Here is a 14,202-nt window from a genome sequence, read left to right on the forward strand (position 1 = left end):
TCAAAATTTGATTGATAATGTCAGTTCAAACGGTCAATATTTAATGCTAGAAGCCTAGTCAATTTTATTTGTTGCTTAATCTCGCACCGAAAACCCGTGCCTTAGAAAATCTGAATACTTTCTTATGTATGTTATACTACTCTTCCCTCATACCTTCTTTACTAATTCCAACAAGTCTTTAAGGAAACCTTTAAGTTCCTCGTTTTCTATCGAACCGCTGTTATCCTGTAAGTAAAGCGAAATATAAGAATATAGCTGCATACGTAGAAAGTATACAAAGAATCAGCAAAACTGTATTTGTATAAGAAATTGAAGTTCTTTTGACAAATTGCCAACAAATGAAAATCGAGATAGTGCTGTTTAAGTAAAGAGGGAAAGTGGTGAGTGTCACTTAAGCAATTTCATAATATTACTAATATTGTAATAATAATTTTTTATAGTTTTTTTCAAATTATTTGTGCTTTAAATGCATTATTGGTACTCCGTCGAAACACTTAAGTACGGAGATCACCTTTCAAACAAAATATGTCGCCATTTCACGGTATATCTGCTAATCGAAGCTTCAGTAAATTTTGTAGCAGGAATAACAAGTGAACTTTGAGCATTTTATAAAAACTGATTTTCAAATGTAACATTTGAATGTAGCACGCACTACGGACTCATTCAGTTACGGACAGGCCAGTTCAACCTAAATGTAGCATAATATAAAACCAACTTAGATATTTTTGGAAGTTTTGTCTTCCAACTTAAGGGCGACCATTTCACCACCGGAAGGAAACACTGTTCATATAAGGGATATACGCCATTACAAAATATTTTTACATTATATGAATACCCTTATTTTGAAAACAAAATCATTTAATTGAAGGTAAGAAACTTTAATCGAAAGTGAAATCACTAGATTAAAGATGAGAAACATAAACCGATGGTAGGAAAACCACATTTTCAATATTACTTATTTAAAAATAAGATTCGCACAGTAGGTTCAGTTTTATAGAAGATTTTTTAATTTCAGATTTTAAGCCTGATTACATTCATGACGGCGGCTACACAGCGACATCTGTCAAATTATTTTTACACATGTTCTTATGAGGGTCGTTATTTTGGGCGCGACATAGCAGCACGACAATCAATCACAAATGCCGCTGTCGCCATATTTAACGTAATTCTATTTTGGGCAATCGACAGAGCATGGCGTCCTTTTTGTCAATCTTGTAGACCTTATTTTAATATCATTAATATATTTTTTAAAATGTTTCTATAATTTACATTTGCAGCTGCCGCGTTCAAAGTAATCAAGGAGCCAATGCTTGGCTTAAGCTGTCGTCAAGCTTTGTTTTTTTTTTTTTTTTGGGTTGTGACCTTTAGCCGCCGTTTTAAATTTCTGGCCTATTGCTGCCAAAGAATGGACGCGTCTTCGGATGATTTGTAAGATATTTTATTCAGTTTAGGTTGAACTAAGCCCCAGTAACTAGTAAAGCAAGTTGTTCAAAAAATATTTAGTATAAGAAAATCTTGTTAAACGGTGCTATATGTTGCTTGCTCTAGAGTTGGAACACCAAAAAATTTGTTTATCTTTGCACCTTAAGGATAGTGAGCAAACGTAACCTAAAACAAAAATACTTGCAACCTCTTTTGCTGCCTTCGTAAAAAGTACCCATGCGCATTACCCCAACAACGATGTATTTTATTAATCCTAGCCATAATGCTGTTGGTATTTCATTGATATTTAAGAAATATGAACGATTTGGTAATAAAATTTCATAGACTGCGACGGCAAAAACCTGGATAAAAATCTATTAAACTGCTTAATGAGGTGAGGTTAAAGTATCAGGGTTGGCTGAATCTTTTTGTTATTTGTGTGATTGCTTGGGTTGTGTGTGAATCGTGTTACTTTACTTTTCAATAAAAACAGGACTGAAAAACCATTTACCCCATTCAACAAAAACGGAGTGTATTTTGAGTAATTTTATTGTTGGCCGCACATACCTACAATAAAGCATCCTACATACAAACCAAACATTGTGCTGGCTCCCACAATGACTTTGGTGCTCAGTGTACCGTACATATTGTTGTAATGGCAAAACAATTGACCGTACTAAAGCTAATATAAAGTAACACCATTCAGAAGCGGAATATGTACAATGTAGGGGCCCATGTGATGTGGAGGAAGCGAATGCAGAAGCTATCAAATGGTGAGGCATAGCTTGACAAAAATAGCTCTACGCAGACAACGTAGATATGCAAAAAAGATTTCCGCTGAGCGTTGCTATTGTGCATAGACTTTTTTTACACAAACTTCACAAATTGCAAATTTACTGTTATTTTTTTTAGTTACCGTTTTATCATAGTATACGTAGTACTCACTGTGTACTTATTTCCAGTTAACCTTGAATGAGAGGTGTTGGATTTTGTGGTTTCTTATTTTAGATGAAAAATGTGCAATGGAAAATGAAAATAATTTTAAATCTGCAGGGAAAAATAATAAACGAAATAAGAGTTAAACACATACAAAATAGTTAGATGAATCAATTTGTATTACTAAATCAATGAAGTGTGGTCTGAAATGTGTGATGAAATACATTGCATAAATTAAACCACAATAAGGACAATTCGATTCTTAATTCAGCGGATATAGATTTGTGAAAATTAATTTTGATACAGTGAGATACTTCGAATTCAAAAAGAAAGTTTTACAGCGCCTACGAGAAAAAAATCTTTAAAATGCCTTAACCCGAATGTCTGAGCTGTATGCTTCATGAAAACACAGACCCGAGAGTTCCCATAATGCGCTGCTTGATTCAACTGACTCCAAATTACGATATACGTTCCCTTAACACAGCCCTATACTTTAATTTGATTAAAGAATGTAATTGGATCCTGTAAAATTATTTGCAAAAATTTGAAAAATCTCGTAGCTGTCTGGCAGAAAAGTTCTGATTTCGTAGTACGTAAGGTACCCCGTTGTACCAGTCAACGATACGGATATCACAATTATATACCTCTATATTCTTTTTTATTCTTAACCAATTTTTTCTGGGTCAATGAGTTTACCACATCGAGTGAAGTGATTGATTGACATTCACAAGCATTGTCCATTATTTTGTAAAATATGTAGTATACGTTTGTTTAAAGTTTACATTTGAATGGAGAATAATGTCAGTAAGTGTAGTTGGAACTAATATTATGCAAATTTTTATACACTTCTCCAACTTTTTTTACAAGAAGTTTTATAAAATGTTTGCCAAGCACAGACATATCTCATTAATTTACATACCAATTTATTTCATATTGTAACGATTATTAGCAGCACTAAGGGATACTACCATCTCTAAGCCGATGCGAAGCCGATGCTAAGCAGTGACTTGTATGCACATCAATAATTCCATCATTATGTCTACACATATGTACATACATGCAGCGGAGAAGCAACGCACATACACATGCATATATCTTATCTGAGATGCTCCCAAAAGTAGGATATTATCTGTGGAAGTGTCACTCACATATACACGCGCATATGAGAAGCTATAAACATAGTTTATAGCTGGTGACTAACTAGCAAGTTCTGGAAATAGAGGCGCCTAGAAATATGCAACGAGAAAATCAGACAGTATAAAAGGCAGCAACAGTAGAGGCACGACTATCAGTTTGATTTAAGACGCTATCTGGCGAGCATAATAGTGTTATTCTGAAGTACTTCAATAAAGGCCATTATGCACTATTGAATAGTGGAGTTATTTATTCAACAGTTTAGTGATTCGAACGTTAGCAGAAGGTTGCACATAAAGGGGAGTTGCAGTAAATTCGTTACAATAAAATATATTCACACTTAGCTTAGTTACTGACGTATAAAAGTGGATAACGGAAGAAGCCTCACATATATAAAATGCTCCTATATTGCTGGAGTACAATATCATTCCTTTCGAATTTAAAAACACCTATAAAATAGATATGCGCATGTATGCGTTCTAAAGGTTTTCGTGCGAAAAAACCAAGCACCACCGTACGACCAAATATGTTAGGAGTTATTTTTCTTGTATAGTGAGAAATTTCGTCTGAAAATTATGAAGTGAATTTTGCTTGATTGTGGCGTGTTGGTGATTAAAAAAGTTCATTGTGATGCGGCTATTACTAAGAAAAGAAAAAAAAAATTAATACGAGCACAGAGGCAAAGCTTTTTTGTTTCCTTTCATACGAATTTACGTTGCCTTCATATCAGTCATTTCATTTAAAATTTAAATATAGTAAGATAAGCATAGTAGAATGCGTCAAATATCTTGAAGGAGAGATTGACAGATTGGTCAGGCATTAATGTTTGCTATTCAATCATATTCAAGGATAAAGAAGGAAAAATACTCCAAACAGCACGCAATTTTATTAAGCCTAGTTTTTACCAGTTTAAACTTCAGTTAAAGTTGATTAGAGTTAAACCTATATACTTTGTTCGATAACAAAAATTTTCAAAGCTCATCTTACTAAAAGCAACTAAAGTGGCAGGGTTAACCTCTGGTTTAAACACTCAATACGGTGCTTGGGACCGATTAATCTTCAAGGTGACCACACTCAGAATTTGCGGTATTTTAAATGGGCCTTAATTCAACCTCAAAGTGATTCACGACGTAATTTTTGATTTGGTCAACGCAAATGAGGCCGGAAATCTCACGCACAACTTTCATCTTGAAAACTCACAGGGCCATATCGTTTCATGGCACTGTCCTTGCTTTTGCACCATGTAGCAGGATTCATAAAGTCGGATCTGTTGGTGAAACATTATTTGTAAATAAAATCTTAGTTTAAAGCGTGTATTTTTATCGCTAGAAGCAAACTAGAGATATCGCGTGATGGATTATTTCTTTGAATCGCCCGGGTTAAGTTTTGAACTGCGCTTTAACAACACATAGCGGCTTTATACAGGGGTGGCTTTCCATAATTCGATAGTCGACACTCGTCAACTCGATACTTTAATTCGATATCGAACGCTCGACGACATAGTTTGGGCTTACGTATTTCAATTTGAGTACATTTTTCTCGTGTATCAAAAAGTGTTTCGAAGGTATATTGGAATCATCAAAATAATTTCAATAGGGAAAAGCGTTTGTTTGCTGACTCCTTAGCTTAAAATTATTCCTCAAATAATCGCGAACTAGTTTACGAAAAGCAATTCGACACCTAAGGTGCTATCGAACAGATTGTAGCGAACGTTCGATACGACGCGACGAGATTTTGTGTTCCGGAACGCAAAAACTATTATTTATTTATTTTGTACGCGAATTGTAGAACACAACTCTTCGCAAACACAAACCCTATATCACACCTCCAAGATCCTCGCCCAGACTCAATCACCCTAATTACCAATTTTCTTAAAAGAACCAAACTATACCACAAAACCTAAGTTATAAATCAAATTAATGTTCATAAAAGATTTAATTCAAATATCGAGCTTAAAGCCTTGTTGTTATAGCTCCTAACACAATTAGCCTATAAGATTTATGTTATAAGCTAATGTTATAAATAAATAAATAAATATTATTTGATACTCGTTTTTGTTCTATATCGAATTACGGAAAGCCACCCCAGGTGTTTCATGCACAAACTTGAATTGTGACATAACATAGACGAAATGTAAGCAAAAAATCTGTAATGTACAACAAAAAGCAAAGAAAAAATCTGTGTGATATTGTAAAACTCCTCGTTTTTTCATATAATGAGATGTAAGTTCAAAAAAACTGACAAAAGTCGAAGAAACATTATTTGTATGCAATTTCTCTTTCCTAACTTTGCTGTTAAAGTTTATGTAATGGAACTTACCCGATCATACAGTGAGAAAACTTTTTCGATATCCTCTTTTGTCAGCTTAGCAGCGCCCTAAATATGATGCAATTGTACAGGGATATGATGTTGTAAAAGCACACGAGCGACGTTGCCGATTTGCATAGAGTTGAATGCAGGCCAAATTAGAATAAAGTTGGTGTCGAGCAGCAAAGCAGTTAGCGTCGTTATGATGCAGGGCGACAAGTTATACGACAGAGAGTTGACATATAAAAAGAAAAGAAAGAACATATATACAATGAGTTTCTATTTTTTATTTGTATTTGCATTATATTATGGATACAAGTTTTAAATGCGTAACAAGAAAAAATTCAACCAAGTTGTTAAAGTTTAGATATAGAAACTTTGTTTGATATGTTTTAGTGTTTACTCGAAGAATGTAAGAGCTGCTGACTGAATGTTAGAAATGTTTGGAATATACATAACTTGAAATGATGTTGGATTTAGGGACGATGGGCTTTTGCTTAACTCACTTTTATGTTTATTCTTAAGCTTTTTGTAATAATATCTTAACAAAAGTTTCCGATAATTTTTAGTAGTCCCTAGTTTTAAGATTTTCCAAGGAAGATTACTCAGCTTCAATAAGAATCCGATTCAAGCTGAGTTCTTCACTAACATTTAGTTTCCATTTCAGATATGTGTAATGATCCACTAAAGCTGGAGACATTGGTGCTTTATCAGTAACCGTATCGGTAACCTTTTAACAGCTGATTCGACCAACCTTATGAGAATCAGTGCAATCGATTATTGGTGCCGCTAAGGTCGTAACCGTATCGTAGCCAACCAATTGGGTTTTGGTTTACCTTCGTAACGATAAACAGCTGATTACGTTAGGGATACGGATACAGCGATACCACATACGGCACCAATGACTCCAGCTTAAGGCTGGATGCACATGAGGCTTAGCGTAATAGACGCGTACAAGATATTTCATGTAACTACGATTCCTTTACGCTTTAAAGTCTGTACTTGAAGCTACTTTCAATCGTCGCTACAAAAATTGTTGAAAAACAATTAAATGTTACACATATAAAAATGAACGATAGTATTATTAAAAAAAAAAAAAAACATAGCGAAACGTTGGAATGAAATTGGAATAATATAATTTTATTCGCATATTCGCTTAAGATCAGGAAAGGCTTCAACTAATATTTTACATTTTGTTTTCGCTATACTTTTGTTCGATCGAATGAAAAAAGTTTTTTTTTTTTTAATTTTCGGCGACAATGATCCTTCTACCATATTTGGATCCCATGCTACTGAAAAAAAGGATAAAAAAATGGCACAATGAGGTTCTCTCTGAATTTGGAATTTATTCAACTGAATTTTCGGCGTGCGGTGCTACTTTCGCCCAATTCCGGTTTTAACAAAGTGCCAAATCGGCGGCCGTATTACGTGTTACGATCCCTAATCTTAACTAATTTTTTAAATCACAATAGCTCTAAAATGGTGGATCGGTTTAATGGCATATGCGAATTAGCAACAAATATTACTCGTTAGATCCATAACTTTTTATAATTTTTAGAAGTAGTTTGACAGTTGCATAGTTATCGCTTGAGTGAAAATGTTTTTCAGTCACTTATCGTAACACGTAATACGTGCCTGGATTTAAAGCTAGGCCGGTGAGGTTTCCTTTGTAATAAGAAACACAAATTCAACTAAACGTCAAACCCATCCTGCAGAAGTTGTTTGTTTTAGTCCCGATTTTGAATTGCCGTATTTGGTTTCTCCCGAAAATGTAGGAATGTTAAACAGAAATTTTTCCAATGGACATAAACTTAAATAGAATTAATATTTAAAAAGAGCTGAGCGGTTAGCGTCAGGTAACAAGAAGCAAAGTATTATAGTATTCAAGACAAGACCGTCTTTGGGAAAGGCATATTCGACGTCAAAATTTAATCTAGAAGTGGAATAAAGATGGGTGGAAGGATTGCGTTACGATGAAAGCTGATATGGAATCAATTCGATTTTAACAGCCTTTAAGTGAAGTACGGGAGGGAGTATTGTGAAATACTACTACCACAGTAGAATGTAAATAAATAACATTTTGCTATACTGAATATTTGAGTTATTGATTCGACAGTTCAGCGATGCGAACTATAACAGAAGGTGCAGAATAATCAGGAATTTTCCAAAATTCGTTACAATAGAAAAAGATAACAGTATTACCATACTTTTTTCCATAAGTAGGACATGCCGATATCAGTATTGCCAGCGCTAGTTGGTGACTGGGGATTCGACAGGCTAACCAAGCAATTACGGTGATCTTACAATCAGAAAAAATCCAAAATACTTACACTGGTAAAATAAAACAGGAATATCCAGCTACAATAAAGGCGTCTATCCCAAATATTACAGGAACAGCAAGGAAGGTTATAGCCATGATACAATCATGTGTTTTAGCAAAAGCAATGAGCTAATTCAACTCGGTTGAAAAAAATATTAAAAATGTTATAGAATTTTTATTCTATTATAAAATAAAATGTCTGAAATGAAAATTTTTGAATTTCAATTCCTAAGCTGCGTATAATTTTATAATAATTTTTATAATTTTCCGTTGCTCAAATTGGAATCTTAAAGGACTTCAGTGGGATCATATTTCTGAGGCTCATATTTTTCACATATTTCGATGTCATGTCGGATTCCTACATTATGAGCGCTCCGAGAACGTTTGAGGGGTTGACATCCTGATCGAGTCACAAAAAGTAATTCGTCAGCACTATACCAAAAGTGAGGATTCTAAATCCCATATGAGATCTGTTAAGTACTTCTGTGCGTGTTTGCTACAAATAGATAAATACATATGTGACCCGGCCCATGAAAATGTGGCTTATGGCTCGAAAAAAATTACTACTACTAAGAAACTGAAGAAATGCATTGCTTATATTTAACTGCTGTTTCTCGCAATTTCTTTTTTGAGTCATAAGCCACCTTTTCATAGGTCGGGTCACATATATTGTTAAATAAAAAATAAACAAAAAAACTTCAAACATGTAAACATTCCTCAGATTGCTCTTCTCGCTTTCATTTGCTGTTAACATAACATTTCATGCCAACTAAATCCCATTTACTAACTTAGTAATGCTCTTTTTACACATTTATATGCTTTTAATTATGTGAAATGCGCTTTATGCGTATTTAAATTTGTCACTCACTTCATATGCATAATTACTGATGGCAGCAGTGCCTGAAGTATTGCGAAAGTGGTTGTTTGTGAATGGCAGCTGAGCGAAAGTGTGAGTTATTTTAATGGAATTATTATTTTATGTATTAAATTACGAATTTGTATTCCGCAATAAAATGAAGAAAGAAGTGTGCAAACGAATTTGTGAGAAACTAAAGAATAAAAAATTAAATGATAAGAAAGCAAAATTATGTTGCATTCATTCTTAGTAATGAACTACCAAACTTTATCCACCCTAAATAAAGCAATAACGAATTGAGGAGTTCCATATCAAAATGAGGTATATTATAGTCTTCACGGACAGAATATAATTATAAAAAAAAACTGGAGCTTTGGAGCACACAAGCATCTGCAAGTTAATACACTGAAAGAAAAAGACTGGTAAAATCAACCGAAATACGGGTAATTTCAACCGAAATTTCTGTCAATTTTTATCCATCGCAACAAGATGTTGAATAAACTTTTTTTAGTAGTCAAATGAACAAAAACAAGATGTTGCGACAGCTTTGTACGAAAATACATATGTTGCGGAATTTGCAAGGCAGGTGAGTTTTCACTGAAATCTTTGCATGGCAGAAATACACACGGAGTGCTTGCCGAACAGTCTCGAGGGGCGACCCCGCTTAGGAAAAATTTCTTCTAATTGAAAAATCTTATTTCTAAAATTTTTATGTTGCTTTGCCCGTGGTGTGAACCCAGGGTCTTCGGTGTGGTAGGCGGAGCATGCTACCATCGCACCACGGCGGCCGCCATATACATACGTAAATATGTACATATAGTACACAGCATACATAAGTACAAAGTAGAGAGCGCAGTGAGCGTAAAATTCTCTTTGAAATTTGCTCACGTATTGACTGTTGATCGCTGTTGAAACGACCAGTGAGATCAGTTGTGTTAACAAAAAAATCTGTTAGATTGATTAGGAATCTGTCAATTTTACTGAATTTTGTTAACTCAAGAGCGACAATATCTCTAATTTGTTCGCTTGACAAAGAACTCGGTCGAATTAACCATAATTCGATCAATTTCACCGAATCTCCGTTAAGTCAAGAACAACAGAACCGATTTGTTGATTTTACTAGTGAAAGAGTCTTTATTCAAGCTCTTTCGGGTTGTCAGGATTTTCTGGATTCCGATTAAATAAAAACGCTGCCGATTTATGCACATTAGCACATTATAACTAACAATTCATGTTTATTAAAGTTTAAAGTTAAATATAGGAAAATATGTGTGTTTAAATGAAATTAATTAAATGGTTTAATTTATTGAAAGTAAAATGAGTATTAGAATGATTTCTCTGCCCGTTGCCGAACCGACGTTGTTCACGGCGCGTTGTTCAAATCTAAACTGCTCTTTTGTCGCTGACATTGAGTAAGGGTTGCCAATTGATTATTATTCCGTTCATGTGCAGAGATGATGTATTTCGTAGGATTAATTACTAAGGTAGGGTCAGCCTAACCGTTGTATTATATTGACCATAGATTAGGTTGCCTTTATATTATATTGCTCGTATTCTTAGGATGACCTTACATTCGGCCAATCCTGATAACTGGAGTCGCCCTCGGCTCCGTCGCCGTCGTTGTCAAAACCATCAAAATTGGGTAAACTACACCATGGCTTCAACTTATCTGATGCAAAAATTGAAGTATAATGTCGTTGCTTACGTTTCGATCCAGGTATGTCTTCAATGAGATACCGGTCTTTACCTATAACCTTTGTTATCAAAAACGGCCCTTTGTACATTGGCTCCAATTTGCGAGAACCACCTGTGCTCACCTGTTCATTTTCGGCGAGAACAAGATCGCCGACGTTGTACTGTGTTGGTTTACGATGTCTTTCGTCGAATTTAGATTTTGCTTTCTCCCTTTGCTGATTTATTCGATGCACGGCATCTGTTTGTATCTCTTTCATCTCGTCGTTGTTAATAGTTTTATCTTCATGTAATGCTAATATCAATTTGTTTTGTAAAATATCTCTAGGCTTATAACTGAATAAAAGTTCTTGGGATGTTCGCTGTGTTGTTTTATTCTTCATCGTGTTAATAGCCCACTGTATACTTTGAATTTGTTCATCCCAGTTTTTGTCGTTTTCAGTTGATGGAAGTAACATACCCATAATAGTTCGATTTGTACGCTCGGCATGTCCATTTGCCCGTGGAGTTCGAACTGCGTTTAAAATCTGCTTGATGTCGTGATTGTTACAATAATTCTTAAAGTCATTTGATGTGAATGCTGTCCCTCGATCTGTTACGATACGTGTAGGCACTCCAAAATAACTGCTCACCTCATTCAATAGTGTCAATACATGTCGGGTTGCAGTACTCTTAACTGCTCGTACTACCGTATATTTTGTAAATGAATCCACTAAAACTATAATATGTTCGTTTCCCTTTTTACTACGGGGAAAAGGTCCAAGATGATCAATATGTATTGTTTTAAATGGTACAGGATCGATTTCATCGTAATGGTACGCCCCTTCTGTTTTACCACCCCGCTGCTTATTGTACGCACACTCGACGCATGATTGTATAAAAGATTTTATGAAATTTCGCATACGTGGAAACCAAAAGTATTTCTGTGTTTCTTCTAAAGTTTTCTCCGTGCTAAGGTGTTTAACTTTCTCATGTACGCTAGCTATGATTTTGTAACGCATTGATTTTGGTACTAACCATAATTTATCACCTTTCTGTTTTCGGTAAACCCGCCCATTTTCGAGCTTATATTCTTCATTTGTAATTTTGTCACCGCTTTCTAGTTTCTCAATAATAGAACGAATATTATTGTCTTGCTGTTGCATACTGTACATCCAATCTCCCATTTCTATTGTTGTTTTTGAAATTTTTAAGGATGCTGTATCTATATCTATGCTTTTTTCGTTTGGTGTTCTGCTTAGGAAATCAACATGTTCCATCCTTTTGCCTGGTCGATGTTCTAACTTAACAATAAAGTCCTGGATACGTAGCCACCAACGTGCAATTCTTGGTATCAACTCACGCTTCTGCATTGCTGTAGTAACTGCATTACAATCAGTCACCACTACAATTTCTTTACCTTGGACGTAATATCTAAAACGCTCTAGACTACTAACCACTGCTAAAACTTCGAGTTCATAGCTGTGAAAACTACGTTCGCTATCTGTTGTGGATCTGCTATAATACGCAACTGGTTTCCAGTCACTACCTTCTCGCTGTAAGAGCACGCCTGCAATGCCAACAGAACTGGCATCAGTATGTATTTGATGATCTGCTTCAACGCGATAACCTGCCATCACTGGCTTCGATGTTAATGCTGTCTTCAACATCAAAAATGCTTTCTCTTGCCTATCAGTCCATTTAAACTGTTGATCTTTGCGTAATAATTCACGCAATGGCTCGCTTATAATCGAGTACCTTGGCACGAAGCGTCTAAAATATCCGCTAAGACCTAGAAAACGTCTTATATCGGTTACGGATTTTGGCACTGAAAAATTATTTACAGCCGCCGTCTTTATATTGCCTGGACTTACACCACCGGGGTGAAGTTCATGTCCTAAAAATTCTATTGTCTGCTTCATAAATTCGCATTTGTTGATATTTAAAGTAAGATTAAGTTGGCGTAAAGCTTCAAATACTCTAGTCAACTTTTCGTACATCTCGGATATATTATTACTACCAACCAATATATCATCCATATAGTGAATCATGTCACCAGGTTGAGTCCTATCTTTAATGTTTTGCATTAAACGCTGGAATACCGCCGGCGCATTTCTAAGCCCGAATGGCATTCGCTTAAATTCAATTAAACCGTCTGTTGTTATGAACGCAGTGTATTTTCGACACTCTTCTTCGATTGGTACCTGATAGTAACCACTATTTAAATCTAAGACTGAAAAATATTTGTATCTCAAGGCTTCGCTCAGCCTTTCTTCTATGTTTGGTGTAGGATAAATTTCTTTAGTTGTAAACTGGTTTAGTCGCCTGTAGTCAACGCAGAGGCGTTCACCACCGTTTTTCTTCTTAACCAAAATAATTGGACTTGCGTATTCTGATTTCGATGGGCTAATTATGTCGCATGACAAAAGCTCATTAATCATTTCTGTTACAAGATGCTTTTTCGGCTCAGGAACCCTGTATGGTTTTTGAGCAATCGGTGTATTCGTTGTCAGTTCAATTCTCATTTTCGTCGCATTAGTTAAGCCAATGTCACAAAGCTTTTCTGCAAAAACGCCTCTATTATCTTCCAATAACGCCTGCAAATTTGAATTCTCGTCGTCTATACTACAATTAATGTTACTAAAACTCGTTACTGGATTTTCCACGACTACCTTTTTCACCTGCGTAGAAAATGTAAAGTTGTCCGCTTTTATTTCTGCTACCATGCCGTCATTTTTAAAAATATCTTGGCCCAAAAGTACGTCCGTCGTTAAAATATCGTCACTGACCACAAATAAATTGACTTTTAAATTTATCTCATCAACTGTCATGCATACGTTGACCTTATTCTTTAATGTACGTTTTCCACCGCATATACCTACTATTTCTGCAGCGCATGGATATATTTGGATTTTCAACTTTTCTACAGCTGATCGCTGGATCATACTACATTCACTTCCAGTGTCTACGAAAGCTAATAATGACTTACCATTTACAATGACTGGTTTTTGACAAAAATTTGTTGATTCTTGTAACTGAGAACGCTTGACAACAACTGCTTTTTTCCCGCAATTTTCTGCTTCATTATTTGGATGAAGTTTATTACAGTCTTTACATTTACGATTCTGTTTCGATTTCGGACAATTTCGCGCGATATGTCCACCTTCTTTGCAATTGTAACACGTTACGCTTTTCGTTTCGACCGCGCTTCGATTCATATCTTTAGAACTTTCTTTATTGCGATTGTTTACGTACTCGTTTTTAAACTGTTTTGTTACCGACATATTTTGTATATAATCTTCAATTGTTTCGCGCATATCTTTAAGAGAATTAAACTTAATTGGAGCTATTGCTATTTGCAACTCACGATGCTTTAAACATTCGCGAATGTATTTTATAATTGTACTTTCAGTCAAGCCATACCGTCGGCCTAGTCCGCTCATTCGAAAACAATATTCATTAACTTTTTCGTTTTGCATTCGCGTTGCACTTGCCATTTTATAATGAATTTGTGCATCATTCAATTCAAAACTAAATTCACTTTTTAACGCACTTG

The 14,202-nt window shown here is 35.1% G+C and overlaps 1 protein-coding gene across 7 annotated transcripts in view; it reads right to left on the bottom strand.

The window, feature by feature from the left end:
* Nucleotides 1–14,202, bottom strand: part of Cbp53E (Calbindin 53E) — a 262,990-nt gene that overhangs the window by 7,981 nt on the left and 240,807 nt on the right. For all 7 annotated transcript variants that reach the window (XM_067770606.1, XM_067770610.1, XM_067770604.1 and 4 more), the window contains 2 exons: nt 5,812–5,868; nt 154–225 (listed from right to left, as the gene is read on the bottom strand). In XM_067770606.1, the coding sequence (XP_067626707.1) occupies nt 154–225; nt 5,812–5,868 (129 nt within the window). The remainder of the gene's footprint in view (nt 1–153; nt 226–5,811; nt 5,869–14,202) is intronic.

The sequence above is a fragment of the Eurosta solidaginis genome, chromosome 3 (genome assembly GCF_040869045.1).
Source record: "Eurosta solidaginis isolate ZX-2024a chromosome 3, ASM4086904v1, whole genome shotgun sequence".
NCBI classification, from domain to species: domain Eukaryota; kingdom Metazoa; phylum Arthropoda; class Insecta; order Diptera; family Tephritidae; genus Eurosta; species Eurosta solidaginis.